General features: G+C 47.9%; 1 protein-coding gene across 1 annotated transcript in view; it reads right to left on the bottom strand.

The window, feature by feature from the left end:
- The window catches only part of ADCY9 (adenylate cyclase 9), a 156,418-nt gene that overhangs the window by 44,208 nt on the left and 85,017 nt on the right, over positions 1-27,193 (bottom strand). The window contains exon 3 of the mRNA XM_025371130.1: positions 1,068-1,261. Coding sequence (XP_025226915.1) covers positions 1,068-1,261 — 194 coding nt within the window. The remainder of the gene's footprint in view (positions 1-1,067; positions 1,262-27,193) is intronic.

Genomic DNA, 27,193 nt, shown 5'->3' with positions numbered 1-27,193 from the left:
GGTGCCAAGGTGAGAAGCCCTGCGTTACACTAACAAAGCACCCAACCAACATGATACACGAGCGGGGTTGACAGAACCCAGGTGTCATCGTTACAGGTAACTGGGCGACAGGCGCTATGTATCCTGACCCAGTAAATAATCTGGATACCCCGGCTGACTGCCACATGACGAAGGCTGTTCATCGTAAACACCAACAGCAGCTTTCAAGCCTGTGAATGAACGTGGAGAGGCAGGGACACACTGGGTGAAGCCGTAACCACTGGCCGCCATCCTCACGCATACCCCACTGTGTTATCTGACAACACAAAGCAGCGCAGGGGAGCTGTTGTGATTCTCTCTCTCTCATTTTAAGAATGGAGACAGGAGATGTGTAAACTATAAAAATAAACAGAAGGTACCAGTGGGGAAACTAAATCAAACGTGAAAGCGGAGGAACAGCTCATAAACTGAAATGATTTCACACACCCAAGGTCGACCGCGCCAGTTCCTTGGTAATTTATGATGACAGGTGAGTCCAGAAACAGGCACTTCTAGGCGGCTACCAGGAAATCCCGGTTCCAATAATGAAATACTACAATGTTCTCGGCAGCCTGTCCTCTCAGTGAGCTGTGTCCTAGGATTTACCCACACCAACATCATTTCAAATAATCATAAAATAGTGGATTTCAAGAGACGTAGAAGTATTTGAGAAAGTGGTCTCTGAAATCGGATTATCAACTAGCTCTCCACCCAAGGTGCCAAGGAAGGCCACCTTTACTGTCATTTATCACTAGCTTCTAGAAATCCCAAAACGCCACAGGTCCCAGGAGGAGAAAATAACTAATAATTCAAATGAGAAGCATCCTTATGCAATGGAAAGGAAATGGAGGTGCGTAGTATGTCAAAAAGCAAGGATATTAAAAATACAAAACGCTACTAACTTTAGACTAAATATTAAAATCGTGAAAACCAAATAGAAGGTTATTCCACGTTGTTTGCCTCAGACCTGGGGGCTGTTTATTATTTCACGTGCTCTACTGCAGAATTAATAGAAAGTTTTAGAAGTAGAAAAAAAAAAAAAAACTAACCTTAAGGTTATCAAAGGTTTTGACAGTCTGCGCCAAGTCACTGACATTCCCTGATGACGACGCTGTCCCCTGTCCCCTAGGGCCTGAGGACACCTGTGAGCCGTCAGTGATCTCAAAGCCAGAAAGCAAGGCCTCTGCACAGCTGCAGCGAGACTCCTTGGCTCTCTGACCCGATATCAGGTAAGTCTTCAAACCTATGATGGATAAAAGTTACAGTCAGCACAGATTGAAAGCACCGTCTGTTGAAACGCAGCTCCGTCTTGCTCTCTGGGAACGACTCACTCCTGGAAAGTTGAGAGTAAAGTGAAAACGTGAACAGGTCATAGTTTACGACGGACGTCCACCATCTCTCCGGAGAGATGCGGCCTCAGGGAGACCGTGGGCCCCCGAGACACTCCAGTTACCCACATTACGTTTTCTTGGAGTAACGGCTGCGTGTTTCATGTTTTACCTTCAGGGTGAAAATAAGCATTAAAACTTCCTCCATAAAAGGGTCCCAGGACCTCCCTGTGAAGGCAGCAAAGCAGAATGGTTGACCCTAGACCCTGCTTGGGTTTTTTTCTCTCTGTAAATACCAGTCCGGTGAGTACCTTCACAACGGTCAGTGTAGACGTCATGGCAGCCTTCGGCACTGACCATCTTACCTGTATCAGAGATTGCAAAACTACCCCGAAAAACGAGACCCTAGCATGCACCAACAGGCCATTAAAACCTCCCCTGACTCAGAGCCGTCGAGCATCTATTTCCTGTTGGATTCAAACACTCACCCCAGGAACATTCAGCTTTTGTTAAGCTGAGGTCCACATGCATATTATTCTCTCACAAAATCCCCTCTACAGAAAAAAAAAAAAAAGGTGGTCAAAAGGACACGTGACACATATCTTTACAATTCTCCTTGGAGGCTGAACTAACACCTGGACCCACGCCGCACTGGAAGGAGCTGTGAACAGGCGGGTGGATCCCGCCCCGGGAATCTGCTGAGAAGATGGCTAAGGAGCAGCTTTTCCGGGAAGAGCCCAAGGAATTTTTGAAAAAGAAGCAAACTTTATTTAAACAAATCCATCCTTTTGTCTTCACTGGAATTTAACCAGATGGCAAATGTATCGGAAGGAGGGACAATGTAATTTAACATTTAAATAACATTTATTTCAGGCCTGGTGTATGCCAGGCACTGAGAATAAAATCAGGAACAAAGCAGGGTCCCTTCTTTTTTTCTTTAATTGAGATGGAGTCTCACTCTGTTGCCCACGCTGGAGTGCAACGGTGCGATCTCGGTTCACTGCATCCTCCACCTCCTGGGTTCAAGCAATTCTCCTGACTCAGCCTCCTGAGCAGCGGGGATTACAGGTGTGCACCACCATGCCTGGCTAATTTATGTATTTTTGGTAGAGATAGGGTTTCTCCATATCGGCCAGACTGGTCTAGAACTCCTGACCTCAAGTGATCTGCCCACCTTGGCCTCCCAAAGATTACAGGTGCGAGCCACTGCACCCGGTTGTAGGGGCCCTTCTTGAAGGGCTGAAGCTCCAGCTTCAGGTTGTGAAGGGTGTGGCACGGAAAGATTCCATCAAGAGGCAACGTGTCTACGACACTGATCGACTCTGGCTTCTTACACTGGGTACATATTTGGTCAGTGCTTTAAAATTCATTCATCAGAAACCCAGGGACTACTTCATCAACGGTCCCGAATGATTTTATAAGTATGGCCCCATCTCATCATTTCACCTCCCTCTCTACTTGTCAAAATACTACATGGCTTATCTTTTTAAGTCAAGTGTTCTGAGAATTTGCCAAGAGTCCTGGACACATGTAAAGTCATCCTAGAGCGTAGCCAGGTCATAGCTGAGAACCAAAAGACTTAGATATTTTCAGATGCCAACTGGCCCCAAGAAACCCTTCATGGTTTATTTTTCCTTTAGAGATAGGGTCTTGCTCTGTTGCCCAGGCTAGAGAGCAGTGGTGCAACCATGGCTCCCTACAGCCTCCACCTCCTATAGCCTCAGCCTCCTGAGTAGCTGGGACTACAGACGTGTGCCACTATGCCTAGCTATTTCTTTCTTTCTTCTTCTTTTTTTTTTTTTGAGATGGGGTCTCACTGTATTGGCCAGGCTGGTCTCGAACTCCTAGGCTCAAGTGATCCGCCCACTTTGGCCTCCCAAAGTGCTGGGATTACAGGTGTGAGCCACCGCAGCTGGTCAATGGAAATCTTTCACTCTTACTTAGGTCCTGAACTTTTGTGCATTTTTTTCTCCAACAAAAACCCACATCCCAATTTATATACAGGATCAACCACGGCTGTAACATGTATACACCAAAATGGAAACATGAACTGGAATATGATGTAGGAGTGAAGGCATCTTTACACCAATTTCTCAGACCTGTCCCAGGCGACACTGGACCAACTCTGCCATTTCACTTTGCCAGAGTTAAAAAATGCAACTGGGCCAGGCGCGGTGGCTCAAGCCTGTAATCCCAGCACTTTGGGAGGCCGAGACGGGCGGATCACGAGGTCAGGAGATCGAGACCATCCTGGCTAACACGGTGAAACCCCGTCTCTACTAAAAAATACAAAAAACTAGCCGGGCGACGTGGCGGGTGCCTGTAGTCCCAGCTACTCGGGAGGCTGAGGCAGGAGAATGGCGTGAACCCGGGAGGCGGAGCTTGCAGTGAGCTGAGATCCGGCCACTGCACTCCAGCCTGAGCGACAGAGCAAGACACCGTCTCAAAAAAAAAAAAAAAAAAAAAAATGCAACCAATGGGGACACAAGAGAAGACAAAGAGCTGCCAGGGCTTATTCCCGCCTTCATCAAAGAAGTACACGTGAGAACTTCTGTCCCAGGGCTGCTCTAAGGGTCTCCTTCCCATGACTCCTGAGTGTGGCCCACAAGTCACCAGGTGGCATGGTGGTGACAGCAGCCACTGACAGCCAGTGTGACTGTGGATGGCCACTCTGGAGACCGTAGTCCCCACGCACTGAGAGAGGAAGGACATTTTTTTGGTGGGAGGGAGGAAAAGTTGCAGCTGAAGGGTGAGGTTTTCCACTATGTCTGTGGCTGGCCCTGCAAAGTGCTGGCGGCTTAGGGTGCCCCTGCCTGAGGCTATGGCTCCCGGTGCACAAGGGCTGCCCTGGGAGCATGAACTGGGCTGCCCCTCAAACCCAGGAAGGGGCCCTCACCCAGGTAACTGCGTACCTGCTCCCTGTGTGGCTCCAGAACTGCAAAAGAAAGTCAAGACAGCCTCTCCTGGAAGTGCGTGGCAACTGAAGTGGCGAGAGGCTGGGCAGGGAGGCCTAAAGAGCTGGAGCACGATGGGACAGCCGGCACATTCACAGCGCTCCGCACGGCAGTCCACAGGGCGCACGCAGCAGGGAGCACCCCGCAGTAGCATGGAGCAGCAGCAGCCACCTCTGCTCACAAGCTGGGCATGTGCCTCATGCACATCTCCAACTTCTGCTGTTGCTTGTTTGAACTGGGGTTACTGAGTCACTCTTAATTCATCAAACATTTATTAAGCACTTTCTGTTTACTAAACACTGATAGGTACAGGGACGATGTGTGACTATTTTGGCCAAGATCGTGACCTGTGTGGAGCCCGTCACCTGAAGAGGGGCCAAAAGGACAAGCAGGTGTGACTCTGGTCAGGCACGCCAAGTCCCAGGACGAGGAAGGACGGCTGCTCCAGGAAGCACAGGACGGGGCATCTCAGGAAGCCCCGAGAAGGAAGGGGCTGTGGCTCGAATGTGTCCTCTCCAAATTTCAGGCGTTGTGGAGTGACAGTCTTAAGGAAGCAGGGCTTTAAGAGGTGACGAGGCCAGGAGGGCTCCTCCCCTGCAATGGGATCAGGCACCTGCATAAAGGGGCTTGCTGCAAGGGGTTCTCTCACTTGCCCTCCCGTTTCTTCTCCCTTCCACAAGATGCAGCCCTCCCCAGACACCTGCACCTGCTGGTGCCTTGATCTTGGACTTCCCAGCCTCCAGAAGCATGAGGACATAAATTCCCGTGCTGTATCGATTACCCAGCCTGTGCTGTTCTGTTACTGCTTCCCAAGCAGAGGGAAACAGACGGATCAGCGCCCTCCACACGGAGACTGAAAGACGTGGGGAGGTCAGCCTGGCAACAGCAAACCGGGCAAGGGGCAGGGGTGGCTGACACCAGGCAGGGGGGTTACTAGAACGGGTCATGAAAGGTCCTCTACAGAGGGGGACTGCAGCAGGCACAGCTAAAGGATGGCTTTTAACTCAGTGTGGCTGGAACAGAGAATGTGTGCGGGGAATGGCCAGGGCTGAGCCGCAGCACCTGTGCAGGGCACTGTGTGGGCCGTCCCGGGAAGCCTCCATCCCGGGGCCACCGGCGGCAGGGGGGCGAAAGCAGGAGGAAGAGCCACATAGGAGGCATGAGGCATAGGACAAGCCAGGGAGCCAGTGGAAATGCCAGCCACAGCGGGTGGGAAGCTGGGAGGCACGGGAGTCAGGAAATAACGGTGGAAACGGGAAACCTACTCCCCGCAAACTGGCGGCGAGAGGCAAGGCTCCGATTACAAGCAATCAAGCGGAGCGGAGACCTGGCTGCTGGAGGGGGCCTCGGAGTCAGGTCCAGGTCTGCCCCCTAATCCCGTGACCTAAGTGAGCTGCTTCATCTCTGCCTCTCAGTTTCCTCATCTCTAAGGCGAGGACAGGAGCAGGGCTTACCCCACGGCTCACATGTGAGGCTTAGATGACCAACACGCACACAGCCTCTACAACTGCCCGGCATGCAGCAAGCACTAGACATTAGCTGTGATTATCGACACAGTGTTCGATCTGCGTGTCACTGGAATCTTTTTCATGCACCTTCTATGTGCAAAAGCATTTGCAAAACTGTTAAATCAATAATTGCTCCTGACTTGAGTTTTTCTTTAGGAAGCACTGAATGACCAACCTGTAGTGATAACACGATCCTACTAGTGTGACAAAGGCCAAACACACCTCCGAGTCCACAACGAGCAAAACTGGGAAATACGTGATCTTTTCATTTAGGCTTCCATATGGAAAGCTAAATTTAAAGTGAAACCTTTTGCCAGAACCAGGAGGTTATCATCATGACAGCTAAGGCAGAACGCAGCTGCCCGATCAGAAACGCCTGAGAAATATATCAGGACAGGTTACTGAGTTCAAGCCCAGCCAAAGTCTTAAGTCAGGAGAATCTGCAGCAACATGATTTAATGAATAACCACACACATGGAGCCTGGGGTCCAAGTTCATTAGAATGGCTCTTTTACAGCAGAAGGTCCAAAAAAAAAAAAAAAAAAAAAAAAAAAGGCAGCTAAATGATTTAAGTGTAAACAGGAGAATAATTCATATGATTTCTTATGTTCTTTCCTGGTTATCCATTGATTTGAAACCTCAACAACAGTGATGCCTTTTATCAGCTTAATTTTACAAAGGCTGCAGAGAGAGGCGGGCATTTCCTAATGGGTTCCTGTGTGATGGGGGAATCTGCCTATGGCTGCGTGCGTGGAGGAGGTTAACACAGTTAACGTTCTTAAGTATTCTTAAGTTTAGTGTCATTTCTCTGAAAACTAAAACTGCGCTTTGCACATAGTGGTGATCAGGTTTGGTGACCTGAGTATAGCAAGAGTCACTGACAAAGCCCATTACGGAAAAGAAAGACAATTCTGGCCTCATTTGTCCTGGTCTCTTTCTGTGGGATTCTTGCCTTGGACTGAGATACCCTCAGCCACCAAGAATCAAGGACATGACTGCCAACTCAACAGAAAGAGAAAAACAGCTGGGCACGGGGGTCACAGCTGTGACCCCAGCACTTTAGGAGGCTGAGGCAGGAGGATCACTTGAGCCCAGGAGTTTGGGACCAGCCTGGACAACATAGTGAAATTCTGTCTCTATAAAAAATTTAAGCATCAGCTGGGTGTGGTGGCACCTGTGGTCCCAGCTACCCAGGAGGCTAAGACGGGAGGATCACTTGAGCCCAGGAGGTCGAGGCTGCAGTGAGCTGTGACTGCACCACTACACACCAGCCTGGGCAAGACAGCAAGACCCTGTCTCAAAAAAAGAAAAAGAAAAAAAAGAAAAGAAAAACAAGCTGGGTGTGGCAGCACACGCTGTAAATCCCAGCTACTTCGGAGGCTGAGGCAGGAGAATTGCTTAAACTTGGGAGGCGGAGGTTGCAGTGAGCTGAGATCACGCCATGTACTCCAGCCTGGGCAACAAGAATGAAACTCCATCTCAAAAAAAAAAGAAGAAAAAGAAAAAGAAAAAGAAGAAAAACAAGAAGGAGAAGAATAATCAGGAAGGAAAGAATGTTTTAAGACATGACTTTGGGAGCCAGCCACATAGCATAACAAACGCCTAGAAGCTTACGTCACTTATGACTTAAAACAATAAACAGAAGAGAGGCAATCAGCTTGGGCTGGTTCAGAAACATTCCAGAAGCGTCTTTCATTTTGCATCGCATTCTTCCTCATGACTAGGTCAGAAATGACCAAGCAGCATGAGAATTATTTAAACTAAACTGTAACCAGCCAGTAAGAAAAATAAAGTTAAAAAATGCTTTTAATCTATCAAATAGCCAAAGCCTATGGAGTTATAGATATATTTTATAATTATCTATTCTTTCTGCATAAGAAGAACAAAAGTTTTGGTACAAAAGAGAGAATATTTTTCACGTGTTTATGTTAAAATGTTCTCCGGAGGGGGGTAAGTCCTTCCTACTCATATGTACAATAAATAATCATAAGGACTGATTTATTCTGGTTGTCCTAATATTTGATGATAAGTCGCAAGGTCTTACTACAAATCGCTGCTGGTGAAACTTAACCTCTTCTTAACAAATGAAGTCCCAGGCCAGGCACGGTGGTTCACGCCTGTAATCCCAGCACTTTGGGAGGCCGAGACGGGAGGATCACTTGAGCTCAGGAGTTTGAGACCAGCCTGGCCAACATGGCGAAATCCCGTCTCTACTAAAAATACAAAAATTAACTGGGCACGGTGGCACACGCCTGTAATCCCAGCTACTCAGGAGGTTGAGGCAGGAGAATTGCTTGAACCCAGGAGGCGGAGCTTGCAGTCAGCCGAGATCGTGCCATTACACTCCAGCCTTGGCGACAAAGTGAGACTTCATCTCAAAGAAAAAAAAAAAAAGAAGTTCCAAATAATAAAATATGAGATGGATTTATGGAAGAAAGTGAAAGAAACAAAGGGTGTTCACTCTGCCTGTTTAACTTGATCTTCTGCCTAACCAAAAAAAAGTTTTTGTTTCTTTGAGATAGAGTCTCGCTCTACTGCCCAGGCCAGAGTGCAGTGGCACAACCTCAGCTCACTGCAACCTCTGCCTCCCGGGTTCAAGCAATTCTCCTGCCTCAGCCTCCTGAGTAGCTAGAATTACAGGTGTGTACCACCATGCCTGGCTAATTTTTCTGTTTTTAGTAGAGACGGGGTTTTGCCAAGCTGGACAGGCTGGTCTTGAACTCCTGACCTCAAGTGATCCGCCTGCCTCTGTCTCCCAAAGTGCTGGGATTAAAGGCGTGAGCCACCACACCCAGCCAGAAAACAAAATTTTAGTGTGTGCACGCATACTCTCTCTCTCCCGCTTCCCCACCCCTGCTTCTAAACAGGTACCTTCTATACCCAGCTTCCCTGTCTCTCCCAGTAATGGCTAAACAGCTGCCATCACAGCCAAATGGGAATGACAGGCACCCCCCTGAATGACCACATTCCCCTGTTCTGGCTTCTTTTTTTTGGAGACAGAGTCTCGCTCTGTCGCCCAAGCCGGAGTGCAGTGGCTCACTCGGCTCACTGCAAGCTCCGCCTCCTGTGTTCACGCCATTCTCCTGCCTCAGCCTCCCAAGTGGCTGGGACTACAGGCGCCCGCCACCACGCCTGGCTAATTTTTTTTTGTATTTTTAGTAGAGACGGGATTTCACCATGTTAGCCAGGACGGTCTCGATCTCCTGACCTCATGATCCGCCTGCCTTGGCCTCCCAAAGTGCTGGGATTACAGGCGTGAGCCACCGCGCCCGGCCTGGCTTCTTATCTTCTGTATTCTGCGTTAATAAATATCCCACTGCTACATTCCAGAATGCTGACACAGGGAGAGTCCCGGAGTCACACACTTCAGAGACCCTCGCCTCCCATTTCTAAGAGACCTCCTGAATTAGGGTTTACAAGCACAAGCCTTCACAAAGACTGCAGAACGAGCCTCAGAGACGACACCCAGCACATCCGGCACGTCTGTCAACAGCCCACCAGGTGCTATCTCTGTCATCCACTGGCTCATTTGCTCATTCACGCACCCAGAAAACTAAATGCTTACTGAGTACTTACCGAAGATTAGGATCTGGGCTAAGGGTTGAAAGAAATAAATAGGTTAAAAAAGAAAAAAAGCAACCTAGGTGACTTTAACTTCAGTGCTTGACCTTAGTTCCCTTGTCTAGATCATGGAAATGCTAGTCGGTGTGGTGGCTCACGCCCGTAATCCCAGAACTTTGGGAGGCCGAGGTGGGTGGATCACTTGAGGTCAGGAGTTCAAGACCAGCCTGGCCAACATAGCAAAACCCTGTCTCTACTAAAAATACAAAAATTAACCAGGTGTGGCGGCAGGCGCCTGTAGTCGCAGCTACTCAGGAGGCTGAGGCAGGAAAATCTCTCGAACCCGGGAGGCAGAGGTTGCAGATAGCCGAGATCACGCCACTGCACTCTGGCCTGGGTAACAGAGTGAGAGTGAGACCCCGTCTCAAAAAAAATAAAAATAAAAATAAAAAAGAAAAGGAAACTACTGTGATGTGATGGTCATACCACAGTACAGGGCTGTTGTGAGGATTAAATGAGTTCATTCATGTAAACAGGGACATGCGAAAAAGGGAAAGACAGTGCTTGTCCTGAGAACAGCCGTGAATGTGAGGACAGTGAGTGAGTGACGATCTGGACCCACAAGAAGAGAGAGACACACACATTCAAGTTCAAGTGTCCATGGGCTGTTCAGAAGCAACCAACAGCACTTCAACAATGAGTTGCCGACAACAAAATGCAAATGAAGGTCTGCAGTAACTATTAAGAATGCTGTCATGGAGCCGAGTTTAAACAATGGGAAGAGGCTATGAAACAGGAGAGCTGGGGAAAGATACCAGAACTGAAACCGACCACCAGCTGATCAGTTTCTATCTGTGAAGTGACAGCACCAAATGCACCAGATGCCACAGACGGGAGGGAGGGGGATGAGTCACATCTGCAGAGGGAGGGGGTCGGGTCATATCTGCAGCAGGGATGGGGCGGGGGGTCCCAGACCGCACTTGTGTCCCTAGAGCTGACAGCTCATCCGAAGGTTTCTAAGAGGATGCTGATTCAAGTACAGAATGTAGATGATGAGCAATAACAGAAAGAAGAGAAATGAAAAACTAAATTTAAAATCGGAGACTAGGTAGCTGCTAAATACTTGAAAACAAAAAAAAAGGAATGCATTGACAATGGAAAGAAAGCTGTATGATGTTTAGTGAAAGAAACCAGTCCCAAAAGGCCACACACCATGTGATCCCATTTATATGAAATGTCTAGCATGGGGAGATCTGTAGACACAGAAAGCAGATGAGTGGCTGCCATGGGTTTAGGAGAGGGTGTGACTGCTAAACGGATGCAGGGTTACTTTTTGGGGTGATGAAAATGTAAAATTAGGTTGTGGTGATGGTTGCACAACACCATGAATACACTAAAAACCACCGAATTGTACACCCGAGAGGGTGAATTGCATCGTATGTGAATTATACTTCAATAAAGCTGTTTTTTGAAAAAGAAAAAGAAGCTCGGTGTGGTCGTGCATTTCTGTGGTCTCAGCTACTTGGGAGGCTGAGGCAGGAGGATGGCTTGAGCCCAGGAAGTGGAGGCTACAGTGAGCTCTGACTGCGCCACTACACTCCAGCCTAGGTGACAGGGTGAGACCCTGTCTCAAATATAATAATACAATAAAATAAACTAAATACAGCAATGTGAACATCAACAAGGTGCAATAATTCTGAGATTTAGAGAAGAAATAAAATAAAGCTGGGAAGAAACACACCCTCCCCAAGAATAGAAGGTAGAGTGAGCAGTAGCAGGTAAATGAAAAATATGAAAGGCTTAGAAATAGATAACGTGGGCCAGGTATGGTGGCTCACACCTGTAATCCCAGCACTTCGGGAGGCTGAGGCTGGGGAGATCGCTTGAGGTGAGGAGCTCGAGACCAGCCTGGCCAACATGGTAAAACCTTGTCTCTACTGAAAATACAAAAATTAGCCGGGCATGGTGGTGCATGCCTGTAATCCCAGTTACTCGGAAAGCTGAGGCAGGAGGATCATTTGAACCCAGGAGGTAGAGGTTGCAGTGAGCCAAGATCGCGCCATTGCACTCCAGCCTGGGTAGCAGAGTGAAACTCCTCAAAAAAAAAAATAATAATTAGATAATGTGGTAGAGCTAGGGCAGAAAAACATGTAAGTCAAGAATAAGGCCAAATAACCTTGAAGAACTAAAAATTCAACATGGCAGGAGTTCAGAAGTCTGGGAGAGATTAAATAAAACAAAACAAAAGAAAATTTGACCTTCATGAAATAGCTCCAAGAATCATTCAATTTGCAGCTCTCACTATTGTAGTCCAACCTAAAAATGCTGGGCCAACACCCACATTGTCTTCTTCAAGCACACACACTTCTCCTGCCGCAGGTGTGGCCTGTACAGCACACCCACACGCCGGACGCTTGGCCACAGAAACACAGAAGGGGCCACTGTCCTTGCCTGGAACACAGATGGACCTTCTCATCCAGGAGGGCATTTACTTGCAAAGGCATTTTCTTCTGACCCACAGGTGGTTATTCTTCCACTGACACCTCCTGTGGGCATCTTCAGCTGGAAGAAAGGCCACCGAGGCGGTGAAGCCACCTCTCCCATAAACATCGTATCATGTAAAGGAAAAAACAAGATGCTGAATATTCTTTTTTTTTTTTTTTTTTTTTTGAGACGGAGTCTCGCTCTGTTGCCCAGGCTGGCGGGCAGTGGCGTCATCTCGGCTCATTGCAACCTGTGCCTCCTGGGTTCAAGCGATTCTCCTGCCTCAGCCTCCCGAGTAGCTGGGATTACAGGCACCTGCCACCATGCCCGGCTAATTTTTGCATTTTTAGTAGAGACGGAGTTTCACCACGTTGGCCACGCTGGTCTTGAACTTCTGACCTCAAGTGATCCGCCCGCCTCGGCCTCCCAAAGTATTGAGATTACAGGCATGAGCCACCACACCCGGTCGATGCTGAACATTCGTGACTAACCTTCCGTGGGAGCAGTCATGCCACTGCCTTCACCACCTGTTGCTTCCTGGAAATGTTGATCAGGCTCTTGGCTCTCTCCCAGATAATATTTGCAGCACAGGCACATGCTTGCTGTGAATTTCCACACTTGTCAGATCACCCGGTTTTCAACTTGTTTTCCAGTTTTCTCTCTTTTGAAGAGTATTTTGCACACTGGCTGGGGCAGAGGCTGACAGTTTCCCAGACTGTTTTCTTGTTTACAGAGCACATGCAGACTTGCTCAAGTCATCTAACAGAGAAACCCAAAAACCTCCATTTTCTCCCGAGATATCTCTGCTGTCTCCAATTTCACTTCAGCAGTGCTAGTGGCTGAAATACTATGGACTATGTATTTTGGACTTTCTTTTTCTGACCTTTTCTGGAAGAATCAAACTTGTATTTGTGTGTGTGTGTGTGTGTGTGCGTGTGGTTTTGTTTTTTTAAGAGACAAGGTCTTTCTCTGTTACCCAGGCTGCAGTGCAGTGGCGCAATCACAGCTCACTGCAGCCTCCACCTCCTGGGCTCAAGCGATCCTCCCACCTCAACTTCCCAAGTAGCTGGGATGACAGGTGTACACCACCAAGCCCACCTTTTTAAAAAAAATTTTTCTTTTGTAGAGATGGAGTCTCACTATGTTGCCCAGGCTGGGCTTGAACTCCTGGCCTGAAGTGATCCTCTGGCCTCAGCTTCCCAAAGTGCTGGAATTACAGGCAGGAGCCACTGTGCCCAGACTCAGGTATTTTTTAATAACCTCAAGGTGTTGCTGCACATTCCACAAGTTGAGAGCAGGACCACTCTGCCACCCAGGGATGTCCCAGGCTGGGCGATTTGTTCTCCCACTGTACACTGGGCAACTGTCATTTATGCCTTAAGAAAATCCCATTCAAGTTGTGGACTCAATGCACAATCAAAACTGAAAGCAAAACCAAGGGCGCGAGTAGTGAGTGCCCGAGGAGGGGACAAAGGCTGGGGCCCGGGCCATCACCACATGGAGAGCTGGCTTATAAAACAGTGCCCTGGAGCTTCAGTCAGCAGCCCCCACTCCCAAAAGGGGCAAGGAGCCTTCAGAAACTTGCTTGTCTTATGCCAGAAAGCTGAGCTCTGCACAGACCCTGGAAAAACCACTGTTGTCAAAGGAGAGACAGAAGTGGGCAGAAAGCCCAGGAAGGAGGGTTCCAGACTAGTGGAGGTACTGGCCTCAAACAAGACAGCTGGGTACTGAGAGAAGAAGAGATATATGCCAGGCATGGTAGCTCGCGCCTGTAATCTCAGCACTTTGGGAGGCCAAGGTAGACAGATCACTTGAGGTCAAGAGTTTGAGACCAGTTTGGCCAACATGGTGAAACCCTGTCTCTTCTAAAAATACAAAAATTAACTGGGCGTGGTGGCGGGCACCTGTAATCCCAGCTACTCGGGAGGCTGAGGCACGAGAATCGCTTGAACCCAGGATGCGAAGGTTGCAGTGAGCCAAGATCGCGTCACCACACTCCAGCCTGGGCGACAGAGCAAGACTCCATCTCAAAAAAAAAAAAAAAAAAAAAAACTAAAAGAACGAACTTTCTATGAACTTCCTGTGATGATGGACATGTCCTGTAGCCATCCAGTTCTGTGGCCTCCAGCCACGTCTGGCTACTGACCACTCGAAATGTAGTTAGTATGAACAAGGAACTAATTTTTTAATGATTTCAATTATAATTTAAATCTTAAACAGCTACATGAGGCTGGTAGCTACGTATTAAGCAGCGATGATCTACCTCCTTCCTCATTGGTGAAAGGAATAAATTGGAAACAGAAAGCTCTTTTTTACCTTTATTAAATAAAGGCAAAGTTGTAAGAACTACTAAAAGAAAATGGGTGGGATAAAAGTAAAACTAAATATGAAACTAGTAAGTATTCACTGTTATTTATTATAGATGACATTTAGACCCAAATACAAGAGGGAGAGTGCCCTGTATATTAATAGCAGGAATAGCCAATTAGAAAGTGGAATAGGCCAGGCGTGGTGGCTCATGTCTGTAATCCCAGCACTTTGAGAGGCCAAGGCGGGTGGATCACTTGAGGCCAGGAGTTCGAGACCAGCCTGGCCAACAAGGTGAAACCCCCTCTCTCCTAAAAAATATACAAAAAATTAGCCAGGCTTGGTGGCACATGTCTGTAGTCCCAGCTGCTCAGGAGGCTGAGGCAGGAGAATTGCTTGAACGCAGGAGGTGGAGGTTGCAGAGAGCCAAGATCGTACCACTGCACTCCAGCCTGGGTAACAGAACAAGACTCTGTCTCAAAAAAAAAAAAAAAAAAGAAAGTGGAATAGAAACAGTTACTCTATCAAACAAAATAGTAGATAATCTTTAAGAATAAAGAAACAAAAGAGCTTGGAAACATTTGAGTATTTTCCCAAAAAACCCTATAAGTGGGATAAGATATTGGTTCACAACTCTAATTTAGAGCCTACAGAAACACATTAGCTTGACCTTGCTTGACATATATTATTTCTAAAAAATGTTTTAAATGTGAGTATTTAGAAGATATACCATATTTTCTGCTTTTTATATACTTTACATTTTACTATGTGAGTTTAAAAAGCAGTTGGTAAAACACACACCCAAGCTGTCTGATCTTTCACACCATTAAAAGCAACACATGTATTAAACACCCCACTGCACAACGGGCGTGCCATGGGTGCTCTCTGACTGCATGGGGCTTGAATGTTTAACTAGGCTCGAAGCCACAGTGCTAACAGGATCTGGCAGAGACCGACAAGGCCACGCCGGCAGCAGGTGTTTCAGGAAAGGTATGACTCTCCCGTCCCTTGCGCTGAAGCCTTAGCCTCAGGCAAATTTGTGAACCAGGTAGAATCTAACTCAGGTCACTTTGGCAAATCTCCACTTTCTACCAGCCTCTCCAGGACCCTGCTGCCTTGCGAGGGCCCCTACCCACCTGCCAACCTAATCCCCTCACCATCCACCAGCACCAAGGCTGCGTGAGCACACTGTAGATACACGAGCTCCATCCCAACTCAGAGCTAGGAGAGCACCAGAGGCCAGACTCCTGCCCACTGCTTCCGGGCTCCACCAGCAGCCTCATGCAGCCACCCCCTGCAGCTGACTCATCTGCATACTGAGACTTCCTGACACAAATGGAGGTGACAATATTCATTCCCCCCATCATATCCCAGAAATTCCCTTATGGCTGTGACATCCATTCTGAGTTTCTACAGCGCCTTACAGGAGGGCAATTCCAGGCTGAAGTGGCGGGTCCCCGCACCAGACTCCACTTCATCAGAACACTTCTGTTAGAGTCTTTGAAACGCATGAAATTCCCTTTAGGATCCGTAATAACGCCTTCTGGAAACTGGATGGCAAGCCACTCACCCTCAACCTTACCAGACCCGGTGACTCTTTACCTTTCTGTGACATATTAATTTGCAATGTCCTCTTTTCCATCACGAAATAAAATTAAATTCATGGACAATACAACCTTTAATCACTGAGACCATAAAGGACACCTACAGCGGCTGACTAGCCTTCCCTCAGCCACCTTTGCACCCAGCCTAAGGGCAGGGTGGCATCGGAGCCTCCATGCTTCAAAGATGGCCACCAGGGCCCATCCCCCTTTCCATGCTTCTCCCTGCCCAGAGGGAATCAGCCTGAGGAGAGGTTAAAGACTAAATACAACCAGGCATGGTGGCTCATGCTTATAATTCCAGCACTTTGGGAGGCCAAGGTGGGAGGATCACTTGAGGCCAGGAGTTTGAGACCAGCCTGGCCAACATGGTGAAACCCCGTCTCTACCAAAAACACAAAAATTAGCCAGGCCTGGTGGCGCACACTGTAATCACAGTTCCTCTGGAGGCTGAGGCAGGAGAATAGCTTGAACCCAGGAGGCGGAGGTTGCAGTGAACCCAGATCACGCCACTGCAGTCCAGCCTGGGCCACAGAGTGAGACTCTGTCTCAAAAAATAAAAAAATAAAAAAATAAGACCATGCCACAATTCTGTATATGTATGTATTTATTATATACATGTATGTATAAGGTACATATTTATATGTGTATATCTGTGCATATGTGTATATGTGTATATCTGCAGCAAGTTTTTTAAAAAGGAGAAAATACGCTTGTAATCCCAGCACTTTGGGAGGCCGAGGTGGGTGGATCACAAAGTCAGGAGATCGAGACCATGGTGAAACCCCGTCTCTACTAAAAATAGAAAAAATTAGCCGGGCGCAGTGGCGGACGCCTGTAGTCCCAGCTACTCGGGAGGCTGAGGCAGGAGAATGGCGTGAACCCGGGAGGCGGAGCTTGCAGTGAGCCGAGACTGCGCCACTGCACTCCAGCCTGGGAGACAGAGCGAGACTCCGCCTCAAAAAAAATAAAATAAAATAAATAAAAATAAATAAATAAATAAATAAATAAAGGAGAAAATAGGCCAGATCCGGTGGCTCGTGCCTGTAATCCCAGCAATTTGGGAGGCTGAGGCAGGAGGATTGCTTGAGCCCAGGAACTCAAAGCCTCAGTGAGCTGTGACTGCACCACTGTACTCCAGCCTGGGTGTCAGAGTAAGACCCTGTCTCTAAAATATACGTAAATAAATAAAAATTAAACGGAGAAAATTTCTTAATAACTTTTATCCTATTCATTCTTTCAACACATAATAAGCTCCTGAAATCCGTTAAGAATGAGATTAGACCTACTCTAAATCCTACTAACACCTTACATTGACTCTGTCTTACTGATCTCAGTACTGTAGTACCTGGGGGAAGGCCCAACACCGTGGACACTCGGAAACGTCAAGAATTGAATCACGTCTCTACAACGATGGTCCATCCACAAACAGCACAGGGAACAAGGAAGGGCAGAACAAAGGACTGAAACCGCTGTCATTTGTCTGGAGAGTGAATTACACAGATCAACGTTCTTCACATAATAAGAAACAAGAAGTGGTTTGTTTATGGGTTTCATGGGAGCACCCGCTGCACGCCAGGCTAGACGCTGGGGATAAAACTGTGAACACGGCTTCCACCATCATCTCACTCAGCGGTAGGAAACTGCAGCAGGGAGAATCCACAAGCAAGGACCCGAGTCACCAGCTGTGATTAAGAGCCAGGAAGAAAGCAAAAGCTTCCTGCCATAGAGAATACCCAACACGTGGTTTGGACAGAGAGTCAGGGACGTCCTAGCTGAAGAAATGAGACTGAAGTGGAGACATCACAGTGAGACAGAGGCAATCGTGGTGGTGTAGGTCTGGGGAAGGCACGTGGGATGCAGGGATCGGCAAGGAAAGGACAATCCCAGCATGCTCAGCTGGCTGAAAGGTGGCAACTGCCCCCGATGCAGACTGAAGGAAGAAAGTGGGGCATGAGATGAGGCTGGGGAGGTGGGCCAGGTCCTGGGAGCCATTAAGAGGTGTCTGCCTGGCCAGGTGTAGTGGTTCACACCTGTAATCCCAGCACTTTGGGAGGCCAAGGTAGGTGGATCACTTGAGGTCAGGAGTTCGAGAACAGCCTGGCTAACATGGTGAAACCCCATCTCTACTAAAAATACAAAAATTGGCCAGGCGGAGTGCGTACCTGTGATCCTAGCTACTCGGGAGGCTGAGGCACAAGAATCGCTTGAACCCAGGAGGTGGAGGCTGCAGTGAGCCGAGATTACACTACTGCACTCCAGCCTGGAGGACAGTGGGAGACTGTCTCAAAACAACAAGAGGCATCTAACTTTACATGCTAGGCACACAGAAGAACTCTGCAGTGTTTTAAGTAAGAGAGCACACAATTCGATTCTTTCTTATTTTGCATTTAAATTTAACGTTTTTTTTTTCTTTTGAGACGGAGTCTCGCTCTGTTGCCCAGGCTGGAGTGCAATGGCATGATGTTGGCTCACTGCAACCTCCGCCTCCCGGGTTCAAGCGATTCTCCTGCCTCAGCCTCCTGAGTAGCTGGGATTACAGGCGCCAACCACCATGCCTGGCTAATTTTTGTATTTTTAGTAGAGACGGAGTTTCACCATGTTGGTCAGGCTGGTCTCAAAGTCCTGACCTTGTGATCCACCTGCCTCGGCCTCCCAAAGTGCTGGGATTACAGGTGTGAACCACCGCACCCGTCCAATATTTTTAACTTTTTAATTCTAACTAATGATAGTCACACAGAAAAGTTACATATACGGTACAGGGAGTTCTCATATATCCCTCGCTCCACTTCTTCTCCTAATGTGAATGGCTTATTGTACGACATTAAGCACAGCTCCATAATCAAGAACAGGAAATTAACATTGGTACAATGTTATTAACTAGACGATGAACTTGATTTGAGTTTCACCAATTTTTCACCTGATTTATGTTCCAGGATTTATGTTCCCGCTGTGGGTGGTGAACGGCTCTGGAGGAGTCAGGATTAGAAGTGGGGGCTCATTCCTAGCCTGTTGCTGTGGTCCAGGGAAACGCTGGAGTGGCCTTAAGTCAGGTTCACGATTCAAGGTCTAGGCAGAGCCGACAGGATGTGAACAAAGGGAACAAGGACACTTCCCGAGTTCCTGGGTTCTGCCTTCAGTACGGGGATGGATGAGTGAGACCAGAAGAGGTGTAAGTTTAGGGGGCAAAATCAGGAGCTCAGTTCTGGACCTCTCAAGCTGAAGACGCCAGTGACACGCTCAAGTGACGGGGACAAGGAGGAGGCTACACCATGAGATCAGAAGGGAGCTCAGGGCCAGAGATCCGCTGTCCATAATATCACCACGGAGAAGACGGCAGGTTGGGGAGGCCTGGGAAGCAGCCTTGGAGCTGCAATGGTTTGAACGGCCAGGGAGGTAGGCCAGCAGGGCTCTGAGGAGGGACAAAGCGGTGGGGAGGGGGGCCGGGTGCAGTGGCTCATGCCTGTAATCCCAGCACTTTGGGAGGCCAAGGCTGGTGAATCACCTGAGGTCAGGAGTTTGAGACCAGCCTGGCTAACATGGTGAAACCCCCGTCTCTGTTTAATAAAAAAAATTACAAAAATTAGCCAGGCATGCTGGCATGCGCCTGTAATCCCAGCTACTCAAGAGACTGAAGCAGGAGAATCACTTGAACCCGGGAGGTGGAGGTTGCAGTGAGCGGAGACAGTGCCACTGCACTCCAGCCTGGGCGACAGAGCAAGACTCTGTCTCAAAAAAAAAAAAAAAGAATTGATCACTGCAAATGCTGCAGAGGAAAGACGAGGCCACTAGGAAAGCCAGCCTGGGTTTGGCCACACGAAGACTGTCAGTGACCACACCAGGGAGAGGTGCATTTGGGCAGCAAAGGGCACGGGCCAGGTTGGGCGGGTTGGCGTGCGAGCGTGAGCAAGGTGGAGAAGGCACACGTGGTCAGTCCTTTGCAGAAGTCTGGCATGAGCCCTGGCGAGGAAATGGCCTGGGGGGTGTGGCAGAACAGAGGTGCTGCACCATGTCCTGCACCGACCAGGAGGGTCCAGTGGAAGGCGGCTGCAGAGAAGGCGGAACCCATAGCTCCAGAAGGTTTGTGGCACGACCAGCAGAGGCCAACTTCTATTGTGAAGAAGAAACAGACTCCCAGACTTTCAGGGAAGGGGGTGTGTTTGATCTGGTGGCAGTGCAGACAGCAAAGTAGGACCCTTGGGTGTGGCTATGACTGAGAGGATGTCAGGTGGAGTGAGAGTCAGGCTGGTGTAGATTCACTCATGAGGAAGTATCTAAAATCTTCCAGATGACAGTGCTACCAGCTGGACAGCTGACAGTCGGCGCTGGCTCTTTCAAAACAGTGCTCCAAAGGCAAAGAAATAGCAAAGGTACAAGTAAGGCACTTAACTATTTGTTGGGTGAATATAGAAATGAGTGAATGAATGGATGGATGAGCAGATGCATCAAGAAGTTAATTCAAAAATTAAAGCCCATAACGAAAGTAAAGTAGAGGCCGGGCGCGGTGGCTCATGCCTGTAATCCCAGCACTTTGGGAGGTCAAGGCGGGTGGATCACCCAAGGTCAGGAGTTTGAGAACAGCCTGGCCAACATGGTGAAACCCTGTCTCTACTAAAAATACAAAAATTAGCTGGGCGTGGTGGTGTGCACCTGTAGTCCCAGCTACTTGGGAGGCTGAGGCAGGAGAATTACTTGAACCGGGGAGGCGGACATTGCAGTGAGCCAAGATCATGCCATTGCATTCCAGCCTGGGCCAACAACAGCAAGACTCCATCTCAAAAAAAAAATTAGTCATGCAATGACCATACGGCCAGAAACTCCAATCCTGGATATTTACCCTAGAGAAATCAAACCTTATGTTTACAAAAAATGCTGTATGCAGATGTTTGTAGCGGCACTATTCATAATTGCCAAAACCTGGAAACCAATCTAATATCCTTCCCAGGACGAATGGATAAACACACTGTGGTCCCTCCCCACAACGGGGCGCCACTCAGCATCACAAGGAATGAACTAGAGACCCACGCAGCACCCAGGACGAATCTCAATAGCTCTGGACTAAGTGGAAGAAACCAGTCTTCAAAGCGTACATGCTGTGTGGTTCCATTTTAATGACAGGCTCCCAAAAGCAAAACTACAGGGAATGGACAGTTGTCACTGGCTCGGCAGGGGCCTGGAGGCAGGGAACCTAAGGCTGATTCACCCTGACTTTTTAGAACTGAATCAAAAGGAAAACCACACCCAGGTAACAAAAGGATCAGAGGCTCCTCCCTTTGCACCTTGTGGCAGATGAAAAATGTAAAGTACCTCTGATTGGTTCCCTCCTGCAAGAAACCAGACTGGTCCCAGGCCAGGTCTTCAGATGTAACTTTGCAACTTCACTTCAGCCTCTGATTGGTCGCCTCCTGCAACCAATCAGACTGGCCACAGGCCACTCCTTCACTTACATAGGGTGTAACCAGGTAACAAATGGGAAACCTCTATAGGGTATTTAAGCTCCAGAAAATTCTCTAATCAGCTGCTTGCTCCTGCTCGAGCCCGCTCCCACTCTGTGGAGTGTACTTTCATTTCAGTAAATCTGTGCTTCCCTTGCTTCATTTTCTCGTTGCTTTGTTTGTGCATTTTGTCCAATTCTTTGTGCAAAATGCCAAGAACCCGGCCAAGAACCCAGACAACTTGTGGTCAAGACCCTCTGCTGGTAACACCTGTAAAGGGTGTATTAGTCTGTTTTCACGCTGCAATAAAGACTATAATTATCTGAGACTGGGTAATTATGAAGGAAAGAGGTTTAACTGACTCGCAGTTCCCCGTGGCTAGGGAGGCCTCACAATTATGGCAGAGGGCAAGGAGGAGTAAGTCACATCTTCCACGACGGCAGGGAAGAGAGAGAGCGTGTGCAGGGGAACTCCTCTTTATAAAACCATCAGATCGGCCGGGCGTGGTGGCTCAATCCTGTAATCCCAGCACTTTGGGAGGCCAAGACGGGTGGATCACGAGGTCAGGAGATCGAGACCATCCTGGCTAACACGGTGAAACCCTGTCTCTACTAAAAAATACAAAAAAGGTAGCCAGGCGAGGTGGCAGGTGCCTGTAGTCCCAGCTACTCGGGAGGCTGAGGCAGGAGAATGGTGAACCCGGGAGGCGGAGCTTGCAGTGACCCATGATCCGGCCACTGCACTCCAGCCTGGGCAACAGAGCGAGACTCCGTCTCAAAAAAAAAAAAAACCAAACCCATCAGATCAACTGGGCCTGGTGGCTCACGCCTGTAATCCCAGCACTGTGGGAGGCCGAGGTGGGCGTATCACGTGAGCTCAAGAGTTCGAGACCAGCCTGGCCAACATGGTGAAACCCCATCTCTACTAATAATACAAAAATTAGCTGGGTGTGGTGGTCCATGCTTGTAATCCCAGCTACTCCAGAGGCTGAGGCAGGAGAATCGCTTGAACCCAGGAGGCGGAGGTTGCGGTGAGCCAAGATTGTGCCATTGAACTCCAGCCTGGGTGACAAGAGCAAAACTCTGTTTCCAAAAAAAAAAAAAAACCCATCAGATCTCGAGAGACTTATTCACTATCACGAGAACAGCATGGGAATGACCTGCCCCCATGATCCAATTACCAATCACTGGGTCCTTCTCACAACATATGGGAACTGTGGGAGTCACAGTTCAAGATGAGATTTGGGTGGGGACACAGCCAAACCATACTAAAAGATCAACACCAGGGGGTGATGAAACTGTTCTGTATCCTGATTACACTGGTGGCTACAAAACCTATCCATGTGTTATGACCCTTAGAACCGTATAGCAAGAAAAAAAGTCAATTTACAAATGATAATTAGCAAAATAAAATTATATGTCACCATACGATCTTGCAAGTCCAATCCAAGCCTCTACTCACGAGAAATGGAAACAACTAAGACTTGCATGCAACATTCAGAGCAGCTCTGTTTATCACAGACAAGATGTGGGAATAATCCAGGTGTCCAGCAGCTGGTGAATGGATGGACACACTGTGGTATATCCACACCACCGAATCTAACTCAATAAAAAGGACCTAAATATTTGATCCGTGCTACAATACAGAAGAACCTCAAAAACAATATGCTAAGTGAGAAGTCAGCTACAAAAGACCACAATAGCGCATAATTCCAATTATATGAAATGTCTAGAAAAAGCAAATCTATAGAGACAGAAAGTTGATTCGTGGTTTGGGGCTGGGAGCAGGTACTGCCTGAAACCAGGTATGACGGACCTCATGGGATGATGGAAATGTTCTAAAACCAGACGACACCCTAAATTTTCTAAAAATAAAATTGTATACTTTTCAGAGCTGAGTTTCATAGTATGCAAATGATACTTTAATAAAAGCTTTTAATAAAAAGTGCTCAATTCACTATCTACTTTTTTCTTTTTTTCTTTTTTTTTTTCCTTTGAGACAAAGTCTTGCTCTGTCGCCCAGGCTGGAGTGCCGTGGTGTGATCTCAGCTCACTGCAACCTCTGCCTCCCAGATTCAAGCAATTCTCCTGCCTCAGCCTCCCGAGTAGTTGGGATTATAGGCACCTGCCACTGCACATGGCTAATTTTTGTATTTTTAGTAGAGACGGGGTTTTACCATCTTAGTCAGGCTGGTCTCAAACTCCTCACCTCATGATCCACCCGCCTCAGCCTCCCGAAGTGCTGGGATTATAGACATGAGCCACCGCAACCGGCCTAGCTAAAGTAAAACTTGATCCCTACCTCATAGTGTACACAAAAAATACCAGTTCACATTTCACGTGGATTACAGATATAAATCTGAAAAACAAAACAATAGAATATCTAGGAAATAATATTATAGCTTCATGACCTCAGAAGTAGAGAAATAGGACGGAAAAAAAGCCCTCGCCTAACAAAGGAAAAAGTGGATCAATTTTATGGTAGGGTGAACTATATGCCAATTGCCAGTATTTAACCATTTTGATCCTCAAAAATGGCAATTTCATAGTAAAAAGGCAAGACTAGAGTGGTAGAAGGTATTTGCCTCCCATATAACTGACAGAGGGCTGGCAGCCTGAATATAAAGAACTCCTCAAAATCAGTAAGAGGCTAGGTCCCGGGGGCTCACACTTGTAATCCCAGCACTTTAGGAGGCCAAGGTTGGTGGATCACCTGAGGTCGGGAGTTCAAGAGCAGCCTGGCCAACACGGTAAAACCCTGTCTCTAGTAAAAATACAAAAATTAGCCAGGCGTGGTGGCATGCACCTGTAATCCCAGCTACTTGGGAGACTGAGGCAAGAGAATCTGTTGAACCCAGGAGGCAGAGGTTGCAATGAGCTGAGATCGCGCCACTGCACTCCAGCCTGGGTGACAGTGAAACTCAGTCTCAAAAAACAAAAACAAAAACAAACAAAACCCAACAATAAGAAAACAAAACCAGACCACTTAGAAAAATGTGTAAGAAAGCTGAACAGGCGGCTGGGCGCGGTGGCTCACGCTTGTAATCCCAGCACTTTGGGAGGCCGAGACGGGTGGATCATGAGGTCAGGAGATCGAGACCATCCTGGCTAACACGGTGAAACCTCGTCTCTACTAAAAATACAAAAAAATAGCCAGGCGTGGTGGCGGGTACCTGTAGTCCCAGCTACTTGGGAGGCTGAGACAGGAGAACGACGTGAACCCAGGAGGCAGAGCTTGCAGTGAGCCGAGATCACACCACTGCACTCCAGCCTGGGTGACAGAGTGAGACTCCGTCTCAAAAAAAAAAAAAAGAAAGCTGAACAGGCACTTCACTGAAGAGTCAACCCAGGTGGCCAGCAGACACAGGAAAAGACACTCAGCCAGGGAAAGGCAAATCAAACACAGAATCACAAATGAAAATGACCAAAAGAAACCGCTCCCACCCACGAGAGTGGCTGAAATTCAACAGACTGACAAGCGCTGGTGAGGATGCAGAGCCACAGGAACTCTCATGCCCTGCTGAGGGGCGTATACATTGGCATCGCCATTTGTAAAACACGTCGGTATTACCGATGGAAGGTGAAGACACTCATACTCTATGGCTCAATAATTCCCCTTCTAGACACTGATTTCCGCCAAAGAAATGCATGCAAGTGTGCATCAGGATACAGGATGTAAATATCTACAGGGACTACTGTAAAAGCCAAAAGCCGGAAACCATCCACATGTCCGTCAAGAGGAGGATGGATGGATACACTGTGATGTGACAGAGAAGGCACAACAGCAGTGACGATGCAGGAACCCCAGCATAAGCAACAGGCAACAGGAATGAAGCTCACAAACTTAACACTGAGTGACAGAGGCAGCCACAAAAGAATACCTACTAGCCGGACGCGGTGGCTCAATCCCAGCACTTTGGGAGGCTCAGCCAGGCGGATCACCGGAGATCACGAGTTCGAGACCAGCCCGGCCAACATGGTGAAACCCCGTCTCTACTAAAAATACAAAAAATCAGCCAGGCATGGTGGTGGGTGCCTGTAGTCACAGCTCCTCAGGAGACTGAGGCAGGGGAATCTCTTGAACCTGGGAGGCGGAGGTTGCAGTGAGCCGAGGTCAGCACTGCACGCCAGCCTGGGCAACAAGAGCGAAACTCTGTCTCAAAAAAACAAAACAAAACAAAACAGAATACACACTGCAGGTTCCATTTGTATGAAATTCAAACACAGGCAAATGCAATTTATGGTGCGGGCGGTCAGGACAGAGTTACCTTTAGGAGGAGGAAGTGGGTAGCACTGGGAGGACACAAGGGAGGCTTCTGGGATGTTCTGTGTCATCTGGGTGCTGGTTTAGTGGGTGTATTTCTTTTGTGATAATTCTTCAAACTGTACGCTTATAACTCCTGCATTTTTATGTATGCATATTACACTTCAATGCAAAATTTATTTTTAAAAACAGGAAACAAAACTCTTCAAAAGGCTGGGCGCGGTGGCTCAAACCTGTAATCCCAGCACTTTGGGAGGCTGAGGCGGGCGGATCACGAGGTCAGGAGATCAAGATCATCCTGGCTAACCCGGTGAAACCCCGTCTCTACTAAAAAAATACAAAAAACTAGCCGGGCGAGGTGGCGGGCGCCTGTAGTCCCAGCTACTCGGGAGGCTGAGGCAGGAGAATGCTGTGAACCTGGGAGGCGGAGCTTGCAGTGAGCTGAGATCCGGCCACTGCACTCCAGCCTGGGCGACAGAGCAAGACTCCGTCTCAAAAAAAAAAAAAAAAAAACTCTTCAAAAATGCCAGCAGCAGTAAAGAAAAAAAAATGTGGGGAACCATTCTAGATCTAGATCTTCAGTATCCTCTTTCGAGGAAAAGATCATCACTGATTGGACCCTGGATGAACATCATAAAAGCTCTAAAGGATACGGTTAGGCGCTGGGGAAATTTGAACATGAACTATATATAAGAGGATTTTGTCAATGTTAAATTTCTTGAGTAGGATATTTTGTTTTGTCTGTACAGGACAATGTCCTTGTTCTTAGGAGATACATGCTGAAGAATTTAAGGGTGCAGGGCCACAATGCCTGCAATTTAGTCAGTAACGGTTCAATGGCTCAGCAAAGAAAAAAGAGGACAAATATAGACAGATACACACACATGCACATATGCACATACATATGTGTGTACTGTATTATATCCCGTTCAGGGTTCTTGCACAAATGTCTGTATAATTATATACATACATGCACCGAGAGCGCCAAAGAAATTTGGCAACATGTTAACCACGGGTCAATCAGGTGAAGTGGGATATTAGTGTTCATTATACTATTATTTCAACCTTTCTGTAGGTTTGAAATGTATCAGCATTAAAGGTTGGGAAGGCCAGGCACAGTGGCTCATATCTGGAATCTCAGCACTTTGGGAGGCCGAGGCAGGTGAATTGTTTGAGCTCAGGAGTTTGAGACCAGCCTGGGCAACGTGGCGAAACCACTGGCTAACACAAAAATGAACCAGGTATGGTGGTGCACACCTGCAGTTCCAGCTCCTCAGGAGGCAGAGGTGGGAGGATCACCTGAGCCTGGGAGGTCGAGGCATCAGTGAGGCATCATCGTGCCACTGCACTCCAGCCTGGGTGACACAGTGAGACCCTGTCTCAATAAATAAATAAAATTAATTAATTAAAATAAAATAAAAAGTTGGAGAAAAACGCAAAAGCAAGCCAAAAAACAGGCAAGCCAAACACCCCACGCCAAGTGTTGAAGGAATCACAGTTGGATAAGAAAACCAAGAAGAAGTCCAGGCACAGTGGCTCACACCTGTGTAATCCCAGCATTTTGGGAGGCCAAGCCGGGCGGATCACAGGGTCAGGAGTTCAAGACCAGCCTGGCCAACATGGTGAAACCCCATCTCTACTAAAAATACAAAAATTAGCTGGGTGTGGTGGCCCGCGCCTGTAGTTCCAGCTACTCAGGAGGCTGAGGCAATAGAATTGCTTGAACTCAGGAGA

Source organism: Theropithecus gelada, chromosome 20 (assembly GCF_003255815.1).
Source record: "Theropithecus gelada isolate Dixy chromosome 20, Tgel_1.0, whole genome shotgun sequence".
In the NCBI taxonomy this organism is placed as follows: domain Eukaryota; kingdom Metazoa; phylum Chordata; class Mammalia; order Primates; family Cercopithecidae; genus Theropithecus; species Theropithecus gelada.
Note: the sequence above shows the minus strand (reverse complement) of the source record. Positions and strands in the feature narration are given on the sequence as shown.